The 25,705-nt window shown below is 37.9% G+C and overlaps 1 protein-coding gene across 24 annotated transcripts in view; it reads left to right on the top strand.

Moving 5' to 3' along the window:
• The window catches only part of DLG2 (discs large MAGUK scaffold protein 2), a 1,037,827-nt gene that overhangs the window by 807,021 nt on the left and 205,101 nt on the right, over positions 1–25,705 (top strand). For all 24 annotated transcript variants that reach the window (XM_074917829.1, XM_074917850.1, XM_074917842.1 and 21 more), the window contains one exon: positions 15,367–15,469. In XM_074917829.1, the coding sequence (XP_074773930.1) occupies positions 15,367–15,469 (103 nt within the window). The remainder of the gene's footprint in view (positions 1–15,366; positions 15,470–25,705) is intronic.

Here is a 25,705-nt window from a genome sequence, read left to right as displayed (position 1 = left end):
CACATGTGTGCATGTCTATGTTTAGGTGTCTTAAACTGAATCTCGTATTTCATGTGTGTTCGTCCTTACAACATATGTTTGCTTTTTCAGCTAACATTTTGCTTGCTTCATCACAAAGAGAACTAAAATAAAATTGTGGACTATAAAAGCAGTATCAATTTTATTTCATTCTCCTGTAAAAATGCTTTAGTGCCTTGTGGTTCACAGCGGCAGTTTGAAGTGTAGCTGGTAGCCTGGAAGTAGAATCAAGAGAAAAACAAGACTGCTTGCTCTGGAGCAAGATTGCTGCTCCCAAGCAACACATCCCACAGGTTACCTTAAGGAAATAAAACAAGTTTCCTGAAGGGCAGTTGCTCAACAGCATCAAGAAAAAGAGTAGAGAAAGAACAGGCTGCACCGGGAAGCTGCAGGGAGTACTCTCATAATGCTTCCATTTTCCCTCCCATCTAACCTGAGTCAGATGAATTAAGTTAACCAAATTTGGTATAATTTTCCTCTTGAGCTAGCATAGTACCAGGATACATTTGTATATGGAGAAAGCTGGTATCTTTTTCCCCTGCTACTTTCTGAGAATCAAATAACTAGGCTTTTGCAAAGGGCTACCAGAGATATTCTGTGGGATTTTCTGTCACTGGTACATGACATTATATATGGCTAGTTCACATGGCTAGTTCACAACAGCAGTATTTGAGCATCTCACTTAAGTACTGTCTCTGATCTTTTATACAAGGTTCTCCCTTGTAGACGGAAGGTGATCTCTTATACTGATCAGATTTTGTCTTGTGTCTGTGCATTGTCCTGCTATCATTTTTTGTGAGATGTTTGCTTTCCCTTATGAACAGTTTAATCACTTCTTCCTACTTAGTTCCTCCCACATGACTCCTACCCACCTTCTCACTCACATCTGTAGCAAAATACAGTACACATTTGAAGAAATATAATGTTGTCCAATTTCTACTCCAAAATGTGTACGTATAGAGCAGGATAAAGTGTAAGGACTCTGCTTATTTATAGCAAGTATTTATGCTTTATATTTGCTACAGTTAGAATTGACCTTCAGATTGACTTCCCTTACTTTGGTGCAGAGAACCTTTCAGCTTTCTAATTTAAAATGGCTTTTTGCTCATGGTAAAAGCAGTAAAACTGCTTAGGGCAAAGAGTGCATTTTGTTACCTAGTTACAAAACTAAGACAAATGGCAAATACCATTTGGTTTCGCTTCTCAGAATTTTTTTTTTCCAAATTGCAACTGGATTGGAAAATGTTTGAATGATCTTTATAGGGCCTGGATATGGAGATATGTAATAATGTTAGGATTATAACAGATACTCCCTTTGCCTTGCAAGACTTACTTGCAGAGGCACTGACCATATCCTTAGGATGCTTACTTTCCTGTGGTGGTGTGGATGATATATGATGCTCTCCTCTGGCATAGGTGAGTTTATAAAATTCTGTTGCCTTTAGCTGCACTTGTCCATGAAGTCTCTCTTTATGTTTTTAACAATAACCTTGATTAGCCAATAGGAAAAATACAACTATGTAACCTTGCTTTGTAGTAATATGTAGAGCATTATATGTTATATATTGGGAATGTTAATATATGATCAGTGCAGTGACTTAATCAATTCACATGACAGTTTTAAAGAAATAGAACTTGCTTGAAAATCAAGGGAGAATGTGTTGAAATGTATCCAAATGATAAATACTTGCAATTTAACTTGCTCTAAAGTAGACATTTTACACAGGTCAGATGACTACTGTGCTATAAGTCTATATTTCTTTTCACTGATTATAATTTTGCATTACTTCCCTTTACTGAAATAGATCCCATCCACACTGACCAAACATTCATGAATCTTTTTGGTGGGGAGTATGGAAAAAGCAAGTATAATTCCAGATTTTATTCTGAACAGTAAGGAAGAGGGCCCTGAGAATGGGAGAATGAAACACAACTTGCCCTTGAGTGATCATATAGTGTAGTGTCAAAGTTTATGATTTTGTGCTGGAAGGGAATGAGGAAGTTCAGAAGAATAAGTAATGTGATCTTCAAAACCAGTCTGCTGTGCATTCACAGCTGATGTGGAAAATCCCACAGGGAACAAGTTTTAAAATATCAGTTAATTCAGAAATGGTCACTGTTATTTTAAGAAAAAATTATTAAAAGCACAGTGATAAAAGGAATGATAGCAAGTGTAGTAAGAAGTGAACTTTCGTAAGTGAGAGCTTTTTGATGATATGAAACTCAACTAATCAACATTGAAAAAGTGGCAGCTGTGTCAAGTGACTGTGATTATAACAACCTAAGTCCTAAAAATGTATAAATGTTGGGTAAAATTTTGGGACAAAGTCAGAAAGGCAAGCTGCAAAATGGACTGTAAGCAGCAAGCATCTGAAAAGGTAGCAAGAAAATATTTGATAAGAATAGAAAACAAAGTAATTAATTCATTTGCTAAAGAGTTGGAAGAAATACTACTTAAAAGTGAGACCAACTGAGTCTGAATGCTTAGTGCAGTTTTTGCTTTTGTCTTTTTTAAAAAAGAATCCATAATCATCCAGTTAGGGCAGTTACGAAGAAACAAAGAGAAAAGTCTTCAAACTGGACTAAGGCAAAACCAAGTTAGAACTTTAACAAATGAGATACTGAAAAAAGAGCTGAAATCCATTCTCAAATACTTAAGGAACTAATCAATGCAGACCATTTAGAATTTTATTCAAGAATTTGAGGACTATTTGGGAATATGGAGAAGCTTGCCCAATTTTTAATGAAAACTTCTAGGAGAAATAATCAATCTATTTGCAGATTCTTAGAATACAACAGAAGGAGGAGTAATAGCCCCTGTGATTTTTTCAATAATAAATGGTTAAGTGTAATTTTCTTCCTGAAAGAATAACCACAGGGCTGGAGAAGAAGCAATAGATGTCATTTTATCACAAACTTACTGCCCCTGTAAGCTACCTATCAGCATCTTCATACAGTGGCAGATCACAAGGCCCCAGAAAACCAGAGAAAAACAGAGAAAATCAAAGATGTTGTCAAGGTAGGACCTAATGGGAAGATCTGGGGCAAACAGTGGGTTAATGCAAGCTCAGACATTGCTAATAGCATTGTGAAGTTTGAGGATGAGTTATAAACAGCAGTAGGTCTCTAAAAGTCCTCAACCTGTTTATGTGAAATCATCTGGGTGCAGAGTGCTCCACCTTTCTATGTGAGCTCAGTTTCACCTTTTACAATACCTGCAGACATATGTCCAGTACTTGTTGTCATTATGATGAATCAAAAACATTTCTCATGACAAAACTGAATCACCCATACAACTTCCCTGTACGAGAGGAGATTTTTAGAGGTACAGAAGGCAACTGGACACCCAGTGAACAGAAGGTGGGTGCAAACACAAATTTATGCTTTTGGAAACCCTCCCCTTTATATTTTTAAAGAAATGGGTTATTTAAAAGAGAATTCTTCTTTCTCATGAAGTCTTGGAGTTTAGAACCTGTCAAAAAAGCCCTAGCATCCTCCATGACCATAAAAATTCACTTTAATGAAGTATGAACTGTGTCACTGAAAACGCTACCATCTGGAAATACCATTGGAGAAGAGAGATCATATCAAACTGTTTCTCAGTGTTGTTGATAAATAATACATGATTTGATGGCTGGGACTTGAATTTAGATATGCTCAGCCTCAACATGATGCACTTGTTTTGTAGTTCAGGGTGCCTGTGTTATATTGACATTTAAGCTCATAGACTTGTCACTTTTGGACTCCAGAATAAAGTAGATGACTTCCTAAAATACAAGCTTAATGGAGCTTCTAGGGAAAAATTTGCCACCTGCATATGCTGGAATGCTACCTATGTTGGTAACTACAGAGCTCCCTTTTGTCTTTTACTAATCTAGGAATCTATCTTCCAGCTGGATTTCTCTCTCTCTCCACCTCCTGCCCCCATCTTTCTGCAATCTATAACATATATTGCAATTGCCTTGATGCAGTAACTGTTTCCTAAATTAACTCTGACATTTCCAAGCACATGATCAGAACCTAATAAATTATACTAAAAATTCTCATGAATAAGGTATGTCTCTCTTTGCCAAGCAGTTAACTATCAGACCTGTCAGTTATATGTCATGCAAAGCTGCTACATTGGCCTAGACTAGGGGCTGTGTACTTCTACTGTGATGAAATCATGTTACCTCTAAAACATTCATTTTATAATTGCCTCAGTGAGTAGGCATGATCTGATGCCAGATTGCTTGCTTTTCAGCTCCTAATAGTTTAAGGAGGAGTTCACATTCAGTTCAAACATTCTGACTTAGCAAATTTTGTTTTAAGACTGTCAGACAGAATTGTCACATGTGATACACTGAGGCTTTGGAGTGAGCTCTTTAGCCCTTGGTGTAGCCTTATTATCATCCTCGCAATGAAGGGAAACTAAAAACAAAAATTTCAAAACTAAACTGCTACCACTGGACAAAATGGCTACATCCCTGAGCTTTATTCAGTCAGAGATTTGCCCCAGGCTAGACTTTTGCCTTGTGCTTGAACAGACTAGATTACAGGCATCATTCTGCTCTACTGCCCAGTAAGTTTTGGGTTCCTGAGTGATTAAAAAAATTATCATTTGACACGAGCTGCAAAATAATAGAAATTGGCAATCCATTAAATTCGGTATTTGAGGGATATCTGCAATAATTTGTTGGAGGAATTTTTGGACATCCTTTTGAAAAAAAACAAGATATGCCCTTTATCTGAACAAGCGAGCCATTGGGACAATAGCAAAAGCAAAACCACTTACAGAATACAAGAGCTGTTTCCTTTCCATTGGTTTTGAAAAACATGCTTTATTTGAGAGTGTGGAGCATAGTCTGTTCAAAAGTGTCTGTGTATTGTGGTTTAACCCCAGCTGGCAACTAAGCTCCACACCGCCGCTCACTCACTCCCCCTGATGAGATGAGAGAGAGAATTGGAAGAGTAAAAGGTGAAAAAACTCGTGGGTTGAGATAAATATTAATCGGTAAAGCAAAAGCCATGCACACAAGCGATGCAAAACAAGGAATTCATTCACCACTTCCCATGGGCAGGCAGGTGCTCAGCCATCCCCAGGAAAGCAGGGCTCCATCACACATAATGGTGACTTGGAAGACAAATGCTGTAACTCCAAACATCCCCCTCACCTCCTTCTTCTCCCAACTTAATATGCTGAGCATGATGCCGTATGGTCTGGGCTATCCCTGGGGTCAGTTGGCGTCAGCTGTCCCAGCTGTGTCCCCTCCCAGCTCCTTGTGCCCTCCCAGCCCACTCGCTGGTGGGGTGGGGTGAGGAGCGGCAAAGGCCTTGGCTCTGTGTGAGCACAGCTCAGCAGTGACAAAAACATCCCTGTGCTATCTACACTGCTTCCAGCACAAATCCATAACACAGCCCCATGCAAGTTACTGTGAAGAAAATTAACTCTACCCCGGCCAAAACCAGCACACTGTGTTACATAATCCTAATCTGTAGAGCCACAAATAAACTATGAATGTTGTGATTTGGGTAGTTTTAGTATAAAGTGTGAGCATTGAACACTTCATCTAGAGCTGAAGAGTACAGTTAAACAAGCTACCACTAAACCATTGATACATTGCCTCATGGTCACTGGACTGAATCCAGTACAGATCTGCCAGGACACAAGCCAGTGGCCATCTTGCCTCTCACAGGCCACATTGCCGTATTCTGTAGATGTGGAAGTATGAGAAAATCTGTCAATTAGAGATCAAGGCAAGGATTTCAGTTTTTGAATTTGCCACTAACAGACTGCCTGGGGTCAAACAAACCACTAATGCCTTCTATCTCTAAGCAGCATCTAAAATTGTTTTACTTTTTTATTTCAGTTCCTGAGTACTTATTGGTTATTAGCTTCAGCTGAAATTAAGTTCTTACCATCTTCGAGTTATAAGGCACTTGTTAAAATAGAAACCTTTACTTCATTTCAGAAGCAGGAGTATTGCAATAATTATTTCAGCTTATACCATCCTTTGAAATTCAAATGTGAAACAGGAGTCCTGCAGCATTATGAGCAAAAGTGATCAATGGTAGTTTAGATATATCCATATCTAAAGGAAAGATATCTAATGGAAGGAAAAATACCTTTTATAACTGAGTGGAAACCAAGGTATATGGAATAACTGCCACTAATAGGGGAATGCCTAAATGACCTAGAATGGGAGCAGGAGACAGGGAAATCTGAATGCTGAAGATAGAATTAGGGAGAAAGAATTATTTCAGAAAGGCAGGAAAGTGAGTGGAAGTAAAAGTCATGTAAAGTAAAAGCTGTAGGAGGGAGGAGGGGCAGTTTGATACTTTATCAATTTGGGGTAAGAAGAGAGCAGTAACTGCAAGGGAGAGGGAATGTGTGAAGGCTTGCAAAGATGACACTGTAGTGAGATCTGTGAGATTAGGTGGGGACAGAAATATAAGGATGTTTGAGCGACCACGCAGGAGGAAGGAAGATAAAAAAGCAGCAACTAGGTTTGAACTGAGGAGCTAATGATTAGCTCTCCATTTTAAGAGAAATTAATATTCTTACTAGTATTGTGTTTGATGGATGAGTGTTCTGTGTATAAAATTAATGAAAAACAATATTTATGTTTATTTAAAAATGAGTTAATATATACTGGCCTATGTTATTAGATAGCACAGTACTCATATATGATATTTTTCATCAGTAGTACCAGTTGTCTTAATATGAAAAAATTACATGTGCATCTGTCTAGACTTTACTGTTTAGCAATGAGACAAAATGCCATTTATCACCTCATAGTTGCTGGATCTCATCAAGTCCAGGTTGGTAACAGAACTAGCTGGTAGCTATTTAGTGACCTGAATGAAGTAAGTTTCATGTCCAGGCTCCAGTGAGCCTATGTGTCCTTTTCAAAAGCTACCATTTATTTCAAACCCAGTTTAAACAAGTTTTGAAGAATTCTGATTGAACTGAGGGAAAATAGATGTTAAGCTGTCACTGCAGTGAACTCTTCAGTGAAATTATTTCAGTCTCAAAGTTTGCCAATCTGGCATCATTCACAAAAGCTACAATCACATGGGAAGCAGATATTCTATCAGAAGAATTTCTGTACAGTTTGGATTAAAAAAACAGTCTTTGCCAATGGTTACAGGCTTAACGGGTACCGTTTGGAATGATTCATGTGGTCTGGTGAGTCATAAAGCTTGTTGGTTCCTACTGTAAAAGGCAGTGTGTGGAAGACACCTCTTCAATAACATAATATTAATTTTTTTCCTGCTTCAAAGATGTAATGCTTTGATACTTGTTTCAGCTGGGTGAGCTGCCTCCTTAAACTTCCTGGCAAAAAAAAAAAAGGCATGCTAAATGATACAGCTCATACCCCCATAGCGGTTCTTGTTTTCCAGAGAGAGGAGTTTGCTTCTAGGATTCCCAGCTCATCAGAGCATAAAGCCCAGCTTACTAGAGGCAAAAGTTGTAACTCTAAGGTAGCAACACAAGGAAAATTGAAAAGGTCATTGAAATTGCTGGCCCATAAAAAGAGAGAAGGAGGATGCCAGGCATGGAGAACAGCAGAAGTGACACGATATTATGTTTTCAGTGGAGTTCAGGATGAGACAACCACTGGGCTTATATGTGTCAACTAAGCAGTCTTAACTGGTCAAAAGAAAGTGTAGGTGCAGAAGAGATGAGAAATGACAGAAGTGAGTGAAAAGCAATAAAGTGAGCCTGACAATTTAACAGAAGCTAAGCTGGAGAGTGAAGCCTCATTTCCCCCTCTGTGTTTCTCCTTTCTTTCCATTCCTCAACTTCAAAGAACCACAGAATCACAGAATCATCTAGGTTGGAAAGGACCTTGAAGATCATCCAGTCCAACCATTAACCTCACACTGACAGTTCCCAACTACACCAGATCCCTCAGCGCTATGTCGACCCAACTCTTAAACCCCTCCAGGGATGGGGACTCCACCACCTCCCTGGGCAGCCCATTCCAACGCCCAACAGCCCCTTCTGCAAAGAAATGCTTCCTGACATCTAGTCTAACCTTTCTCTGGTGCAATTTGAGGCCGTTACCTCTTGTCCTATTGCTTATTACGTGGTTCAGGAGGCTCATCCCCAGCTCTCTGCACCCTCCTGTCAGGGAGCTGTAGAGGGCGATGAGGTCTCCCCTCAGCCTCCTCTTCTCCAGACTAAACCCCCCCAGTTCCCTCAGCCGCTCCCCGTATGACCTGTGCTCCAGACCCTGCACCAGCTCCGTTGCCCTTCTCTGGACACGCTCGAGTCATTCAATGGCCTTTTTGTAGTGAGGGGCCCAAAACTGAACCCAGGAATCGAGGGGCGGCCTCACCAGTGCCGAGTACAGGGGTCAGATCCCTTCCCTGTCCCTGCTGGCCACGCTAGTGCTGACACAAGCCAGGATGCCATTGGCCTTCTTGGCCCCCTGGGCACACTGCTGGCTCCTGTTCAGCCGGCTGTCAGTCACCCCCCCAGGTGCCTCTCTGACTGGCAGCTCTCCAGCCACTCCTCCCCAAGCCTGTAGCGCTGCTGGGGGTTGTTGTGGCCCAAGGGCAGCCCCCGGCATTTGCCCTCAGTGAAACTCCCCCAGCTGGGCTCAGCCCATGGCTCCATCCTTGACTACCAAGGCAAATCCCGCCTCATCACCCACCGCGGCGCCTCGTCTCCCTCCGCCGGGTCCCGCGGCTGGTGCGCGGAGCTGTCCGCGGTGCTGAGCGCTCCCTCGGCCGCGCTCCGCAAGTCTCAGCCTCGGGCTGCGTGTGCGGGCTCGGCTTTGCGGACACATGGCCTGTGTAGCTGAGACGGATCGCAGTGCAAGGGCGGTACTTGGGCGACATGCGTGAGTTTCTTAGATTTACCGTCCTTTCTGCTGGATTGTCTCAGTTGTCAGAGTTGGGGGGGCACTGGGTACAGTGATTATGCCACCTGCTCGTGAGAGAGGTCTGCCGCAGATACGTTCAGGGCAGATCATCCCTAATGTGTGTTTTTCCAGTGTTCCCTGTCTTGCTGGAAGACTGTGCTTCCATCACCTAACAGTTGATGCTATACACTCCATTTCCAATGACTAAGCTGGACTGCTGGAGAACATGGCTCAGCTTTCCTCTCATCTCTTGTAGTGCGCTTGAGAATACTTAAGTTGATGTGCAAAGAAGGCAGATAAATAGGGTTCTTTGTATCTTAATGCAAACAGTGGCAATTCTGACTGTAAAGATTTGTCTTTATTCAGACTTCTGTTTGCCTTTTCAGACACCAAAAGCTCTCATTTTATGAGTTCAACAAATAAAAGAATTCAGCCACAACTTGAAAAATCTGCTGTATTGTTTGTCGCATGGTAAAAAAGATGCCTTTTCTTCACTATTTAATTTACTAAATAAAAAGCAATGTACTTGTCAGTGACAGTTCAAAGAAGAAATTAAAATAAATCCTGTTTTCTCCCCAGAGAAGGGATGTGTTTTTCCTTTCCAGTTCAAAAAGACATTCCAAGTGTTCATTTAATCACTCTACAAACACAAAATGAGGTGGCTGAAATAAATAAATGGCTAATAAAACAGGCTATTCTGCTAGCCTCTGTTCAAATGACCTACATATGAATCATGCTTAAGCATTCTAACAGAAGACAACCAGACTGTAGTAAGTCTTGAAGTGGCACTGTTCAGAATTGAACCAATTTTTTGCTAATTTGGGCTATTGAAATGTTTTAAAGGGAATAGAACTCTTCCAGTTCTAGAAGAGTTTGATCTATCCAAAATATAACTCTTATCTTTCATTTAGATTATGATTCACTTTTTAATGAAGTAGATCATGCTTTACTTTGAGTCAATGAATGCAAAAGCAATTACTGTAATTACTGTGAACTGTAGTTGCATCTTTTTCTCCATCTCAGTCTGGTCTGTAGTTTTGAACTATAATCTTCCATTGCTGCACTTCTCTTTGTAAGCTTTCTGACTGTTTTTTTGCCACAGCATGCAGAAGAGACAGACATCTGTATAAGCTGGAGGCTCTTCTTATTTCCATTATGTCAAATTCATTTCGGAGTTAAGCATCAAAAATTTTGCGGTCAAGTTCATTCTGGGCCAGGACATCAAGATTGTGCAGTCAAGCTCAGAAAAGCAGTGCTACAATACTTTGCTTATTGTGTAATACTTCTTAAAGGAAGACAGACCATTTAATAGGACACCACCACCACCACCCCCAAACACCTTTGATATGTATTAAACTTCCCTGCACACACTTGCAACTTTTTCTCTTTGGGTTTGGGGTTTTTTTTCTGTTTCCTTTACTGATTATTTTTAACATAAATTGCAATATGAAAGCAGTAATTGAAATCAGAGTTAACAATTTGTAATGAAATCATGTCAGGGGGAAATACCACTGCATGCAATTTTTACAATTAAAACATTGTTTTGGAGGAAGGAGCAAGATAGAGTATTATTTGATTTACCCTTTCAGAAACTCATGTTTATTTTGGCCTGTGGGTAAAAATTTGATTAAAATGTATAAATTAATGGTGTCTTTCATCAAGATCAAGTTGCTACATGAACACGCTGGTTTTCAACTGGGACGTTCAGGACTTGATTATGATTGCTTTTAAATATTGGAAAATAATGCCCAGAAATCAAGTTAGTATCTGCTCTTCTTGTTCTTCAGAAAGTCAGACTAAGTTATGCCCTTTCTAAATTGAATGCCTATTATTCTGCTGTGAGATTCTGTCAGGTATTGGTGGACAAAATAACATGCAAACAGACTTCTACCTACCTATTTGGCAGTGATTGTTTGATATTATTCTGCAGCTGTGCATCTTCAAGAAAAAGATCGCTATTTTGGCAACTTAGTGTAGTCAGGTCATTTACCTGTACAACATTACTTAATCTCTTTTGTCTAGCTTGTTTAACATCTTGATAAAAATTGAAGAAGATAGAATTGATATGTTATTCCTATCTGACATTTCTTTTCCTTGCTTTTTTGATTTCAGCCACTCAGACCTGTAAGTCTTCCTCAAGTGTGCATCCCTTCCTGTATCCGAACAGAAAAGTGAACTTAAGTGCAGAAAAGTTCACTCACTATAATGTGTTGTGTTTGTACCTTAGGCAATAATTTCTTCCAGAATGAGTGTGCGAAGGGCAGAAAGTAGCCAGTTGCCATTTCAGTGGCTTCTTGTTCTATGGAAAAGTGAAAAATGTCTTTGTAACTGAACGTCACTGGAATTCCTGTCTTATATTTATATTCCTGATGCATTATTAGAATCTTAGTTATTAGATCACATATAGATAGAACTATTGCTTTTCAGAGGAGAAGGAGAATAAGCATGTGGTTTCTTCTTTCATACATCATCTCCTTTTTTCTATATAGAGATTATTATGTTCTATTAATGATTTTTAAAGATTCGTGTTCTGTTAACACAACTCTTACAGACTACCATAATGTTTTCCCATATTGCTTAAGAGAGAGTTGTTTTCTCCTTTCTCCTGAAGTCTACAATCTTCAGCCTTAAGCCTAAATAAAATTAATAACTTTTTCGTGGACCTTCTAATACTGACTGGGTAATATCATCCATATCTTTCTCCATATCTAACTGAGGAGCTCAGGCATTCCAGAATGTTCCTTTAGGCTTCTCTTCATTTCATCCTCTTGCTTCTTTCTCATGCCTCTCTCAAGAACTCTGGTTATGAAAGGGAAAAACACATAGCTAAAGGTCAAGCTCTAGTAAAGGAGACTTGGCTTCAAATTGTCTTTTTCAAAGACACTGAATCAAGTCTGAGTTCTCCTTTATGGCATGATATAGGCATGTGCTGCCAAAACTTAAGGATTCTGCTCAGATCTCCACAGTACCAAAGCTGTGACTATGGTGTTGAGTTAATGAGTAATTGTATTGCTGGTACATGTGTGCCCATGGCAATGAAGCATCAAGTGTCATAACACCATCACTGAGTAAAAGTAGAGTGCATCACCACTTTCTTCCACAGCAGTAGCTGAAATTGTGCTCCTTTCAGGAAGCTTGTATTCTCCACAGAGGTTGCAAACTAAGTGCTAGTTGACATCATATTCCTCTTTAGCTATTTTTAGTGTTTTGCATTAAAATATATTAGATTTGATGGCACTGAAAGATCTGATTCTCTCCTTTGTTCTTTTAGAATGCACTTAATAATTGCCTTCTAAGATACTACATTCCTAGACTGAATTTCAGTGAGTTTTTCCCAGGGGTCTATGTTGATCTTGCTGTCCAACAACAACTTTGATGAAAGCGATTGAACCTTTGGACCTTTTTTTTTTTTTTTTTGAAAGCTTCCACCAACCATTATTACAGCCATTGCTTTCAAAGAGGAAGATGATACAACTGACAACTCTTGTGTTAAACAGATTATCAAGTTTGTTATCTTACAGTTGCCATATCCTCAGAATTTCTTTCAGAAGCATTAGAGCATTACTTGGGAATAAAGATACTCACTTCCCTTTTCACAATCTAGATAGAAATTGTAAGAACAACATGAATTTTGCACAGATGACAGAACTTTTGTAGGAGTTATCAGAATGTATCTATCAACATATAATGCTTTAAAATATATGAGCCAAAGTCACTAATACACAGCAGTACCAGACCACTGAATTATTACCACAGTTTACCTTCAGATTGTCTGTATTATTGTAACAACATGGGGATCCATACGTACCTCTTCTCATAAAGCATTGTGTTCTGGCACAGACATTTGCTTTTAATATTTCTTAAGTATGGTAGTCTTCCAGCCTACACTTTTAGTACAAGGTCTCTATGTTGTAGAAGGTACGTTAGTGATCCTTAAAATATTTTGCCCAGGTATATACTCTACCAGTCATTATCCCTCACATAGGCTGAGATTTCTCTCCATGCAAAGAAGTCATGCAACATGATGATGGTTTGATATTATGTTGCCTCTTATGCCCTTTGTATGCTGCCCCAAAGGGTCTAAGATAGATGTGTGGCTCAAACAGTCATTACCAGCATGGAAATAGAATCCTTACTCTTCCCTGCAGAATGCACGTATGAACAAAACAACTAAAAAAAATCAGTTATTTTTCAACTTATAATTAATTTCCTCTTTCACATCATTCATGTGATTATATAATAGATCATGTGTGCATGTGGATATGAGTAAGGTAAGATCTGAATAGGTTATATTCTTCTGATATGATAGTTCCACATTTATTTGTTTGTTTTCTCAATCTAAAGATAAGCCAGTGTGTAATTATTTTTGTATAACATGGAAGGATTGCAACAAATCATGCTTCTGAAAATTCTAGACCTTCTATAGTTTTGAATTATATCAAAATAATATAGTCAGTTGAAATCCAGACCTTTTTTTCTAGAAATGGGGAGAGATGCTTTTTGTGAAGAAGGTGGGGAGAGATGTTAAACAGTCATCAAATTGAATGGCTTTAAAAGTTTTTGAGGGAAGAAAGGATGAGTTGTTTAGGAAAAAAATGTGGATTTTCTTTCCTTATCATCAAGAAAAAAAAAAATGCTGAAAGATGTTTTTCTAGACAGGTTGAACTGGGAGAACTTTGATTCTTATGGACTTACATTTTCAGGAACCTGATACCTCAGCTAGACAATTATGTTTCTGTGTACAGTCGACAGTTCTACAGCATAATGCAGTCTTCTGCATCAGAAACTGTGGGATCTCCTGGGTTTTATACTACTGCTATCACAAATTAGTTTTGCTAAGAATAATAGTCTAAATGCTGTTCACATACTTGTAAAGACTAGATTTTCTCATGCAAATAAGCAAGACATTTTTTACAATGAGGGTAGTGAGACACTGAAACAGGTTGCCCATCCCTGGAAGTGTTCAAGGCCAGGTTGGACGGGGCTCTGAGCAACCTGATCTAGCTGAAGATGTCCCTGCTCATTGCAGGAGGTTTGGACTAGATGATCTTAAGGTCCCTTCCAACCCAAACCAGTCTCTGATTCTATAATTCTGTGATAAATAATAATTAAACGTGTTCCCAAAACATCACATTCTCTAAATGTGGTGAAAGACAGTAAGTTGAGCCAGTTTCTAAATGTAATTAATAAAAATAAATGTATACATAACAAATTCAATAGCTGTTATTTGTAGAGTTCTATGGAATCAAATTTATTTTTGTACGCATTAAAAAGTTGTTTAAATAAAATCCATATTTTCAAGATGTGCTTAGCCATCTTGTGATAGTACTTGATAAAAGTAAACACAAATAGTTGCTATTGCTGAGAATTTGAGTTTGTGTTTTGGCCCATTTACCTGTGAAATCTATATCATTGTTCTCTTTCCTCCCTCTGCCCTTTATTTTTTTCCTTTTTTTCTTTTCTTGAGCAATCAGAAATGGATCTCTGTCCCGCTGAGGTTGTTTATATGTCAAAAGTTTCCTGTTCTTCACTGAAACATTATGAAGTGGAAGCCTGTAGAAGTGAAGAGGAAAGACAGATAAATATATAAACAAATAAATAAATGAAATCTCACACACTTAAGTATAACCAGACAGTAACACTCCCACTAGAAGCAGGATTCACATTACTGGAGCAGTTAATAATTCTATATATTAATTTTCTCTCTTCCTTGGGATGCAGCTGACAGAACATTTAACATCACAAATACAAATCAAAATAGTTCTTAAATTGACCTGGAGTTTTAGGGGTGGATTCCCTAATTTGTTCTAGTCTGTTCCACCTCAACTGCTTATGCAGCAAAAAATCATTAAGTAAGAGGAACCCAGTGGAAGGACCTACTAATGCTGAACAGCCAGAGGTGGGGAAGCTGTGTCTGATAGCAACTCCATTGCTGTTGTGTGTGAGATATGGGGGTATTTTTAGGCACTAGGAGGAGGGGTTGCATGAAAAGAAAACTGTAGATGGGATTTCTGCTCTGGAAGTTCTCCAACCTGCGTTTTTTGTTAGAGATGCTCTATATATATCTCCAGGTTTCCCTGATGCTACAGATGGCTTGCAGAGTCTGTCTGAAGGAGCAGTTTCCTTGCTTGCAGTATTCTACAGTGACCTTCAGGCACCACAGAAAAAAAGATCTGTTGAACCTTGTGTATTAAATGATATTGACTGATGAAGAGATTACCAAAAATGTAAACTCAGTAGATCAGGAAACCCCAGAAAGTAGTGATTAGAGAATATACCTGGCTAAGCATAGGCAAACTATGGTGTGCAGTATTAGTGCAGATCCTCATGGCCAGTCACAGGTAACATCCTCTCAGCCTTTTTGATTTTATACTTTCCCTTTTGCATCTGGGCAACCTGACCTTTACATCTATCAAGCATTTTAAAAACCCCACCTCTGTCTTTCTGTCTAATGTTAAACTACTCAGATCTTTTGTTGTTTGCCTTCCTTCTGTAGGTGAACGGTATTGATCTTCGAGGTGCTACCCATGAGCAGGCTGCAGCTGCGCTGAAAGGAGCAGGGCAGACGGTAACAATCATAGCACAATACCAGCCGGAGGGTAAGCAAAATAATAAACTTAAAGACATATGGTAAAAGATAAGTGCTTTAAAGCCACCCATTTAACAGGATGAGTCTTCTGTAGATAGTGCTTTTCCCAGCTATCATCAGAAGTCATCTGGAATGAAAATTCAAGTGGCAGCTCTATCCCAATGAAACGACTGTATTTTTGTCAGAGACTTTGCTTTTAGAAGTATTTTATGCAAATATAAGAACTATCTTTAAGCGTGCATATACTAAGACAGTAAGCAACACTTAGTTAATCACTTTATTTTCATTATTGCTTATTTTACGGTCTTTTCTGTTCTCCTTCTGGAGACAGTGCAAAAGATAAAAATGAACAAAAATGCCAGGAAGATCTGAAGTTGCTTCAGACAATCAGATCAGAATTAAACAAAGATAAATGCATCCTGCCAAATGGATAGAGCTTCACGTTACTACTTTTGGATGTCATTGTCCTTGTGCCGTCAGGGTAATTAGACCCAAATAACAAGAACTTACTAGAGAAAAATGACAGCTTTTTTGAAGTAAAAGCATCAACAGAAAATTCAGCAAAATAGAAGACATTTAAGGTGAGGTGTATCTCATCCAGCTTTTGGTGTCTAATATTTAGCTTTCTAGAGTTTAAGCTAATTTCAGTGGGAAGAAGTAGGCGTTGATTGATTTTATGAGTCTGGAGTTAAGTGGCAGAACTGCTTCTCACTGTCCGTAAGCTACAACCTAAATGACTGTGAGGTTCTCAAGAAACCCATTACTTTCTGATAGGCACTAAAGATGGTTTTCCTCTGCAGTAGTTGTTACTTTGAAACTTTTTCCAGGTGAATTCAGCAACTACAAGTGTCTGTGAAGACTCGCTGGCACAGTTTTATCAGTTTTCAGTAAACAGTTCTAGCTCAAATCACAAGTCCTGCTATGACCTGTCAACACAAGTTGTTGATTCTGCCTGATTGTGCCCAGCCTAGGACACGTGTGGGTCTCAGGTGAAACAGAACAGCTCTAATAACAGGTTCAGCTAGTCATTTTTTTCAGAGACCCTGGGGAGATGAATTAGTACTGCCAGAATTCATGCAACATGATACCTTCTTTTGTTTCTCTGGATCCTGATGATAGCACACAAAGAGAAAAACAGCTGGTATTTTAGTCAAACTTAAAATTGCACTTCAAATCTATTTACTGGTTTATCTGCACTTGAGTCACCAAACGGAATAAATTAGGCCATACTAAGAAATGAGCAGATGAGAGCAAATGAAATTGCAAGTGTCAATCTTTAGTTAAATAAATGGAACATATTAATATAAAAATGCGTAAGTAATAATCAAGAGTTATTTCAAAGAAAAAGTACTGAAAAGCAATTCCATTACAGATAGCCATCCGCTCTGGATTCCGAACAAAACCATGTTCCCATTAGTTCCAGCAGTCTTGTTTGCTGTCTGGCAATTTTATACTGCAATTATCAGCATGGTGCCTGAGTGCTTGTAGTAATCACTGGCATTCCAGAGATGTTCTATGGCATTGTTAATACACAAAAAATATATTGCATGACAGATTTTTCCTATGATATTTGAACTTTGAGTTGGCATACTTTTCCCCTACATTTTACCAGCTCTGTACTATGTGAAATTCAATTTGGGTGTATGCAATTCAAATGATGCTGATGAAATCCATCAAGTATTATACTGCATATTTATTCCATTTTTCCTATAACGGTACTTCATTCACCAAAAACCCTGTTGAGGGCAGACTAGTCCCAACTGTGTGGCTTCTTGTCATTGAAGCACAGACAGTTTTCTGTTTCACCAACTAGTTCAAAACACACTGAAGAGAGTGGAGCTGGTGAAGAACAGGGCCTGAAAGTCAGCCTTTTTATAGAAAATCATTGAATTTTTTTTAAGTAGTGAAGGTATTCAGTAGTTGTCCAGCATGTGTTGTCTTACTGCTGAAGTATTTTGTTTTAATCTGAGGTGCTGGTTAATTCAAACAGCATAAATACAGATGTAAAATGAAATACTTTTTTCTTAAAAAATCCCTAACAGCAAAGAAAGATTTAACAGTTTTAAAACAATTGTTTAAATAACCTTTGCAGAGAATTATTTAAAGATTTACAGGTCACACAGAAAGACAAGCACACTCTATATCATCATAAATATTTATTTTATTCTAAAGATCCTGCACAACTTTTTTTGTCCTTTCTTTGTAATTTATATCTATGTCTTATTTACCGTATCTTATCTTACTGCATCTATTGGAACATAGTCATAAAATACGGTCCTAAAACTGTGCATCTGTGCTTCTCTCAGGGTCTCCTCACTTTAAAATTCTTCTAAAACTAGTGAAGTACATAAGCAAAGTAAGCTTGTAGCTTGACTTTTCCATTTTCATACTGGAAGCTCTGAGTTGTTACTACAGCTTCAGGCTTTTTGGGAAGATCCAAGAATAGCCACTGCAAATGTTAACCAGTACCTTTTTTTTTAATCTTTTCCAGTTTATTAAGCATTTTGATGTTGTTGCAAACAAAAATATTCAATAAAACCTTTAGCTATTGATATTTCAGGTATTAAACAATGATGATAGAAGTACCAATCAATACTATAAGTCAGCTGATGATTAGCAATTAAAATTGTTAGTAGAAAAAGCTTATGTTCCAATAATTTAATTTTATGCAGTAAAGAAAAGCTTACAGTACACTTATCTTAGCAGTGTCTCCAAAAACAAATAATATACTTTGCCATGGAAAGAAAATTAGGTGAATACTGTAAGAACAGCTTTCAAAGTTTACATTTCCCTTTCCTTGTTTCAAACAGTCATAAGTTCATCTAAGCCTTGTATGAACTACTCTCACATTTATGTGTATAGACTTGGCAGCAAATCTCATGAGAACAGCAAATCCTGCAAAAAAATCTAGTGCTTGCCATCAACTTGAATAGCTCTTCCTCTTGATATTATGGCACTTTGTTTTCTCATCCTGTCTGGAATAAACAAATGCAAAGACTAGCTCAGATAAAATAGAACAGCATCACAAAATGTTTTGAATAATGTCAGACGTGGTTGGTGATGGTGCTTATCTAAACCATGCTGCCTGCCCCTGAGATGAAAGCAGTCTTGGAAATAGGAGAAAATTCTGTAAAAGAGCACAAATACAGTGAACAAAGCTAAAATGGAAGAAACAAGCAGTGATTTCATGAGAAGGAGCTGAATGGAAATTTAAGGGATAGTATAAAGAATGGAGAACAATTTATCAGCTCTTCTCCTCTTTAGTCCCTGTTTTCTTCACAAAATCATAGAATCATTTAGGGTGGAAAAGACCTTTAAGATTATCAAGCCCATCTGTTAACCTCACACTGCCAAGTCCACCACCAAACCATGTCCCTAAGTGCCACATGTACACATCTTTTAAATACCTGCAGAGATGGTGACTCATGTACACTCACCATCTTTATTTCCCTCATCTCTCTGAGAAATAGAAGAGAAAAAAGAGGTATGAAAGTCCAAGCAGAAATGCAAATTCTGTGAACAAAAATATGGAAAGATTATTAAGAACAAGAGGAAAACAAATCACAGAGATTAAAAAATCAGAGATCAACAGTAAGAGTATACGTTTATAGCTTTAGGAACAGCAACCATAACTCTGGCCATTTTGAGTCATTCCTTACTTTTATTTTAAAAACTGAAAATAACATGTGTACTCTATCTTATGCAGACATGTATTATGTAAATGGAGGTCAAGTAATGTTAAGCATCGTGATCTTTCACAATCGTTGTGAATGTAGTTCACATGGAGGTTTATGCATGTGTACAAATTACACTAGCCATCCTGCAGGCTTCAGAAAGATGACTCACATCTTCTGTACATGGTTGAAATCAAATTAGAGAATTTAAGGACCAAAAGCTACTTGGAACAAAATTAGAAGAGGAACCGATCACTTATATTTAGCTTTGCTCTCCAATTTTTAAAAATCTTGGAAGCATTTTAACTCTACTCCCAGCTTAGCAACTCTCAGATCTCTTTTAAAACATTGTACAAATATGGAGCTAGTGAGTAGCTCCTTCTCTTCTGCAAAATAAAAACCAAGCCTGATAAATAATCTTAGTGTGCAACAGTGTGTCCCTATCAAATAATTAATTAGACATTAAAATGGGACTATATGCCACATAGGGAAACACTCTACATTTCCAGGTTTTTATGCCGGACAGATTTTGATTTTAATGGCAACAATTGTAAATTACAGCCCAGTATGGAAGGAGTTAAGAAAAAAACATTTTGTCAGTGAAGCTGAAATACATTTTCAAAGGAAAGTGAACTTTGGCTGAAATAATGGCAACAATTTGTCCTGAAAGACACAGCTTGGGAGTTGGGGTAAACAGAATACTAGACTCCTAACGAAGCTGCTAAAAAGCTTTATTGCACATTTAGTCTCAAATGCTCGTGTGCCTTCCCCCTGCCGCAGTGTGAAAGGGTAGAACTTAGCCCTAAGATTTTTGCAAAATATTCAATGTCAGTGGTCTGCAAGCTGCGTCGTGCTGCATTGCAGTGCCTCTGCAGCTATTCCCTCACAACAGTCCCTGGAAAACTGTTAAACCACTCAGAAGTTTCATGTGCTTTAAATCTTTCAAGCAAGCCAATTAACTTGCTTTCTTAACAGCTTGCGTATAGGGAAAACATTCATTGATTACAGTTTGATTAGACCAGCTGACAATGAAGAGGTCAGAAAGTCGTTACAGCAAGAGAATTTCTGCTTTATCACCTTTTGAATTAGCAGTTAGCTGCTTGCTCGGTGACTCGGTGCTCTGTGCCTGCTGTGTGGCGAGTAGGTGAGTTTTAGAGAAAGAGTATCAGACGGAGAGATACTGTGATAGGCACTGCTGTTCTTTGCAGACATTAGCTGAGGAAATTACTGGAGAGCTGCACCTACAGTTATAAGCGTCTCGTGGCAGCTATGGTACTAAATTCACTTTTTAGTTCTTTTGTTCCTTCATCTGAGTGGCTTACATAGTGCATTGTAACAGACATAACTTTCATAGGCTACATCAGCTTTTACAAAAACATACTCCTTGTCTTACACATTCGTCTGACCTACTAATGCATGAGATCTACTCTTTTTCAAATAACAGAGTAGAAATCCAACGATCACTTTTACAGGTCTGTCCCTGAACAGTCATGGATACTCTTTAGCTCCTTTCCCCGTTACATTCCCTGTTCCTGCTTCAAAATACAAACACTTGTCTCCTGTTTTGGTACAACAGTCACATATATTCCTGATTCAGAAGTTTAACTTTTCCAGATGCTGTGGGAATAAGGTAGATATAAAATGTATGGGAAGAATAAATAACCGTATTTATTCATCTTTGTCTAGGTCACTTCTATACTTTGAATTGTGAATGCTCATGTTAAAGGTCCCTTTTCCCAGCTGTTGAAAATCAATGTAGCTTAATTACTTGGATAAAGTTGCATTAAAGCAGTTGGCTTTTATCTGGAAGCCACTGTATCCAATTGCCAAAGAATGTAAGATATTAAGGTTATATTTCATGCATGTGCATTAAAAAATATACCATAATCTTGGAATGGCCGAGCTGGATCTGACCAAAGGCCCATTTGCTGAGGATCCTGTTTCCAACAGCAGCCAACAGCTTAAGGAGAGGAGAAAGAACAGGACAAGCAAATGGTGATTCTTGCACTGAATACTGTCCTACTGACCAGAGGAGGTTGAAAAATCCTCTCTTTGTCCTCAGCTGGAAAATATCACCACTGTAAACAATAATAAAAGCAAAAAACAGTTTAGAGGTGTATTCCATAGATTGGCCTGCTGAAGTTTGGTGAGTAAATTTTGTTGAGAAGTTTGGTGCACAGTAGAGCTTGATGGTATGTAGTAATTGTTTTCCTTGTATTAGAGCCTTTTTTTTTTAACTTAACACCACTAGAGAAGATGCATTGTTCCACAACCTGAGAAGCTTTCATTTCAGATCCTGTTATTGATAATAGTTGATAATGCACCAGAGTTTTCCCATGTAGGAGGCAAGGACTGCAGTCTCACTCAGATACCAATATTGGAGGCTGCTTTTTTTTTCTTTCATCTTTTTTTTTTTTTAACCCTCTTTTTACAGTAGCATCTCCAACTCTATTGTTTCCTTATTTACTGATAAAGTTTTTTTTACTAAGTTACAGAATAGGGAATTGTTTTCTGTAGGTAATTAAATGTCAGGTCTGTGTCTCCCTTGCTTGTCCATGAAGTACCCACTGAGGCGACTAGCCGCATTGCAGATGATGCTGTCAAAACTAGTTCTCCTTCTTCTAATAATTTTAACACCTTTTGCTTGAATGGAAGTGCAGAAGTCCACTAAGCAACAAAACATTTATTTGTTGCAGAGATTTCTGTATAAATTTTTTAACAGTACTATGTGGCTGCAATACACAACTTCACATAATGTACCAAATCATACCAAATGATATTTTGTGCTCAAAACTAAAAGTCGGGCACTTAATCCTTGAGTGCTCCAGGTTATGTCAGGAGTTAATGTACACAGTTAGATGTTGAGATTAGTATTTGCTGGTTTTCTTTCTTTTGATGTAGAAAATACCCTTAGAACAAATGCAGCAGTTGCCAAGGTAGTACCGCCCTTGTTTGGCCATGTGAGATCCTTACCTTAGGCATAGCTTTTGTGCCTCTAGTTGCTGAATACTATTTAGAATAAACTGCTTTTATTTTTACATTGTTGGAGCAAAGTCTTCAACTTTATAATTTCATTGCAAGCTTCATACTGTGTTTACCTCAAGTAAAAAACCTCCAAACCATGTTTAAAAATCTTCTGATCCACTTTCAAATTATTTTCTCTTATCACAGCATTTCCTTTCTGTTTCCCCGAGCTGTCCTCATCACGGCTTCCACTCTACTGCAAAGTAACTCTAGTCCCTAAGTGACTCTGCCTGTGTACACGGCATTGCCCCAGCACAGACAGATATTTCTGGGGCTCTTCAGTTGCCACAGCTGAAGAAGCACAGGGGCTTTCAAATGTTCTTTTAAAGTCAAGCCTTTGTAGGATTCTCCTAAGACACAAAAAAATGTTTTAATTCTTCTGTTAAATTTAAAGATCACATTCCCAGTAGAGTTACACAGTGTAACTTGTCCAACATTGAATATTTAATTAAAACCAGAATTCTAATTTTTTTTCTCTTTATCTAAAACAGCCAGCACTCACTATGCATGAAACAAGTTATGGCTTTGATATATTTTCTTAACCTTTTTGTGCAGATTCATTTGTGTTTAATGTAGTCATCCCAGTTCGCTAAACTGTACTTGCTGTTTCCCTACAGACTCGCGAGCTTTCTTAATTCCCATTTTCATACATGTTTCAGTTTAAGTACTTATTTTGTAATTCAATTGTATTTAGCTCTTGTTTCTTGTCTCCAGGCTTTACATTTCCTTAAATACTATATTCTTCCATAAGGTTGTCAATGTCAATTGTAGGAAATTGTGCACGGAAAACACGATTTCCTTTAAAAACCTGTCTTTTCTTGTTTTCAGTTTAAATGTGATAACCTGAAGTTATGTGGGTTTTTTTCTGTAATTCTTTCTCTGAGCTTCAGTTGTAATGCAGGTCCTGTTTAGTTTTTTGTTGTTCATGTACAGCCTTCTCTGCTTAATTATATTTTTATCGACACAGAAAAAGTGTATCTGTTAAATCTTCATGCTGGAGATTATTAATTGCTTTTCTTTTGCAATTTATTAATTAAAGTTTAGTAATTTCCTCTTTTTACTGTTTTGTTAAGGTAATCAAGTCTCATTGGGAATACAAATAAAGAGTTGATTTTCTTCTTGCAACAGCTGTTACATGTGCAGCTGCTAATTTAACTGTTAAGCATGGGCTACAAATTCTTCCCACTTTTCTTCCCTGTTTTAGAGTTCACTAAACTGAAATCTGCTTCACCCATGCTTTTGCCTGTACATGACAGCTTTTTCAGAAAGCAAAACCTTTCAACGATGGAAAATGTATGTATGGATTTGTGTACTGGCCTTTTAGCAGTTTCTCAGCAGTAATAGGAATAACAATTTTGTAACTGCACTGGTACTAAACGAATAGTTTCTCTTTTTAATTATTACCCTGGTTTTGTATCTCCGGCAATAGAGGCACATTCACAACCACGTGAGTCTCACTGTAGTGGAAGGAACCCGGAGCTGCAGTTGGGAATATGGCAGAGGAGAGCTCAGGGATCATTCACTTTAGAACCAGATTGAGGGAAAATCTTGACATTGTTTCTGAACCTGTTTCAGTGTTTCTTTCTTTTCTCACTCTCTTTCTTTTTTCAATTTCTAATTGTGATTTTCAGCTGGAAAAAAAATGTTTCATGCTAAAGACATTTTGTGTTTACTTTCTTTTTTACTTTTTAAGCAATAAATTTTACCAACACTGTCTATTTTAATTATTTCACAGTGACGTCATTTCATACCTCATATGACTTCAGAAGCTCATATTTATTTCCATCTATTTACTTTAAAATGTGTTACCTTTCTTACTGATTTTTGCATTTTGCAAAGATACAGTTTATTTCTTTGTTGTGCTGCTTTTTAGTTACCTTCAGTGTCAGATTTTTTTCCTTCTTTACTTACAGTTAGTATAAACCTGTACTATTTCATTGACACTGCTTTTCCAAGTCTTCATGATAACTTACACAGCTTCAAGTTAGAGGCTATTATGGTAACTTGAAACTGGTCCTGGGTGATTTGGCTATTAAAGATGCTGAAGACTCTTCACAAAAATCTTTTTTATCCAAACAGTTAAACAGGGTTTATTTTAATAAAAGTTCAGAATCTCACTGGAAACTTGTTTTTCTCTGCCTTCAGGTGAATTACTTCATGTAGAGACATGACTGAAAATAAAAAACAGTCCATAAACTGGATGAAATTTCACAATATAGTCAATATTACTGACGCTCATGTGCTTAAACTAATACTAAAATAAGGTTCTGTATTTTTACATGGATACAATCCATGTACATTCAGCTCATGTCTCCAGAGAATATGAATACCAAAAATTAAGTTTTCTCTGCAGTAATTGATGTAAAAATGATGATCAAGTAAAATGTTTGGTTTTAAATTAAGAGTATATTTTCCTGAGATTTCCTAGAGAACTGTTCTTGAATCTGTTAAAAAGAAAAAAAAAAAAAATATGGCTTTCAAATCTATCCTGTGAGTTCAAGGTGTATTCACTTCAGTGTTTAGTTAGAAAGAGACAAATTGAAGAGAAAATTTCTGGTCTGATATTTTTCTGCTTGAAAAATATCAGCAAGGGCAAAAGAGCAAGCAACTATAGGAGAGAATCAAGATCCGTGATGTGAAGGGATGAAGGTTTCCCAAAGGATGTGGGGATTATAGCCTTCTTCTGGAGATCTCTCATGCTGAGGAAAGACAGCCAGTGAGTGCAGTTGTGGTAGCATTGCTAAATATCACAGGAGATGATGGCATATCGGGGATTTTCTTGGCCCAGTGCTGCGGCTGCTGTCAGCACAAAATTCACAGTGAGGTCAATGCAAGTGTTAGGGACAGTCTTCCGTAACTTGTATTTTTAAAGTTTATAGTTCTTGACACATACAAAATTCTTTTAATTGTATTACAGAGCTAGGCAAATACAAACTAAAAAGTAATTTGTTTTTTAATTAAATGGGGCCGTTGGTTAAGCTGGTTGTCCAGGGTTTCTTAGTGGGGAGATGTAAGCCTCTCCGAGCTCGTTCAGCCTTTCTGGATGAGCTGAGTCTCCTCTCACTAGCTATAGAAGGAACTTCAGTGACTAATTTAGGCTGGATGGACAAAGCTAAGGCTAAATGAATTAACCTCTTCTGGTGTCCCCAGGAAGTAGCTACTAGTAAAGTGCTATGCAGACAGATGAAGCTGTTTGTCCCAGCTCACCAGGTGAACTGCTAATGAAGCCAGAAATAAATTCTTTGAGCCCTATGCCTTTGGTTTAGTCACTAGACAACACTTTCAGTAATAATTCTTGAGGCAAGTTAGTACAAGCATTATTTTGATGGAGGGAGAAAAAAATGGGAAAAATCACAGATAACTTAAAAGTTGTGATTCCAGTAGAAAAATAACAAAATTAAGAGTCTCAAGGCAAGATAGGAGATTTAAAGATAATTGTTTACTTGTGACTTGAATTTTAGGTAAATCGATTGGTTAGTTGATTTGAATTTATTGCCTGTGGGTGAGAATGATGGCAGAGTGTGAGAAATAAAAAATAAAGCATGCAC

The sequence above is a fragment of the Athene noctua genome, chromosome 1, assembly GCF_965140245.1.
Source record: "Athene noctua chromosome 1, bAthNoc1.hap1.1, whole genome shotgun sequence".
NCBI classification, from domain to species: Eukaryota; Metazoa; Chordata; class Aves; order Strigiformes; family Strigidae; genus Athene; species Athene noctua.
The sequence above is the reverse complement of the archived record's forward strand: the minus strand, read 5'-3'. Positions and strand labels throughout refer to the sequence as shown.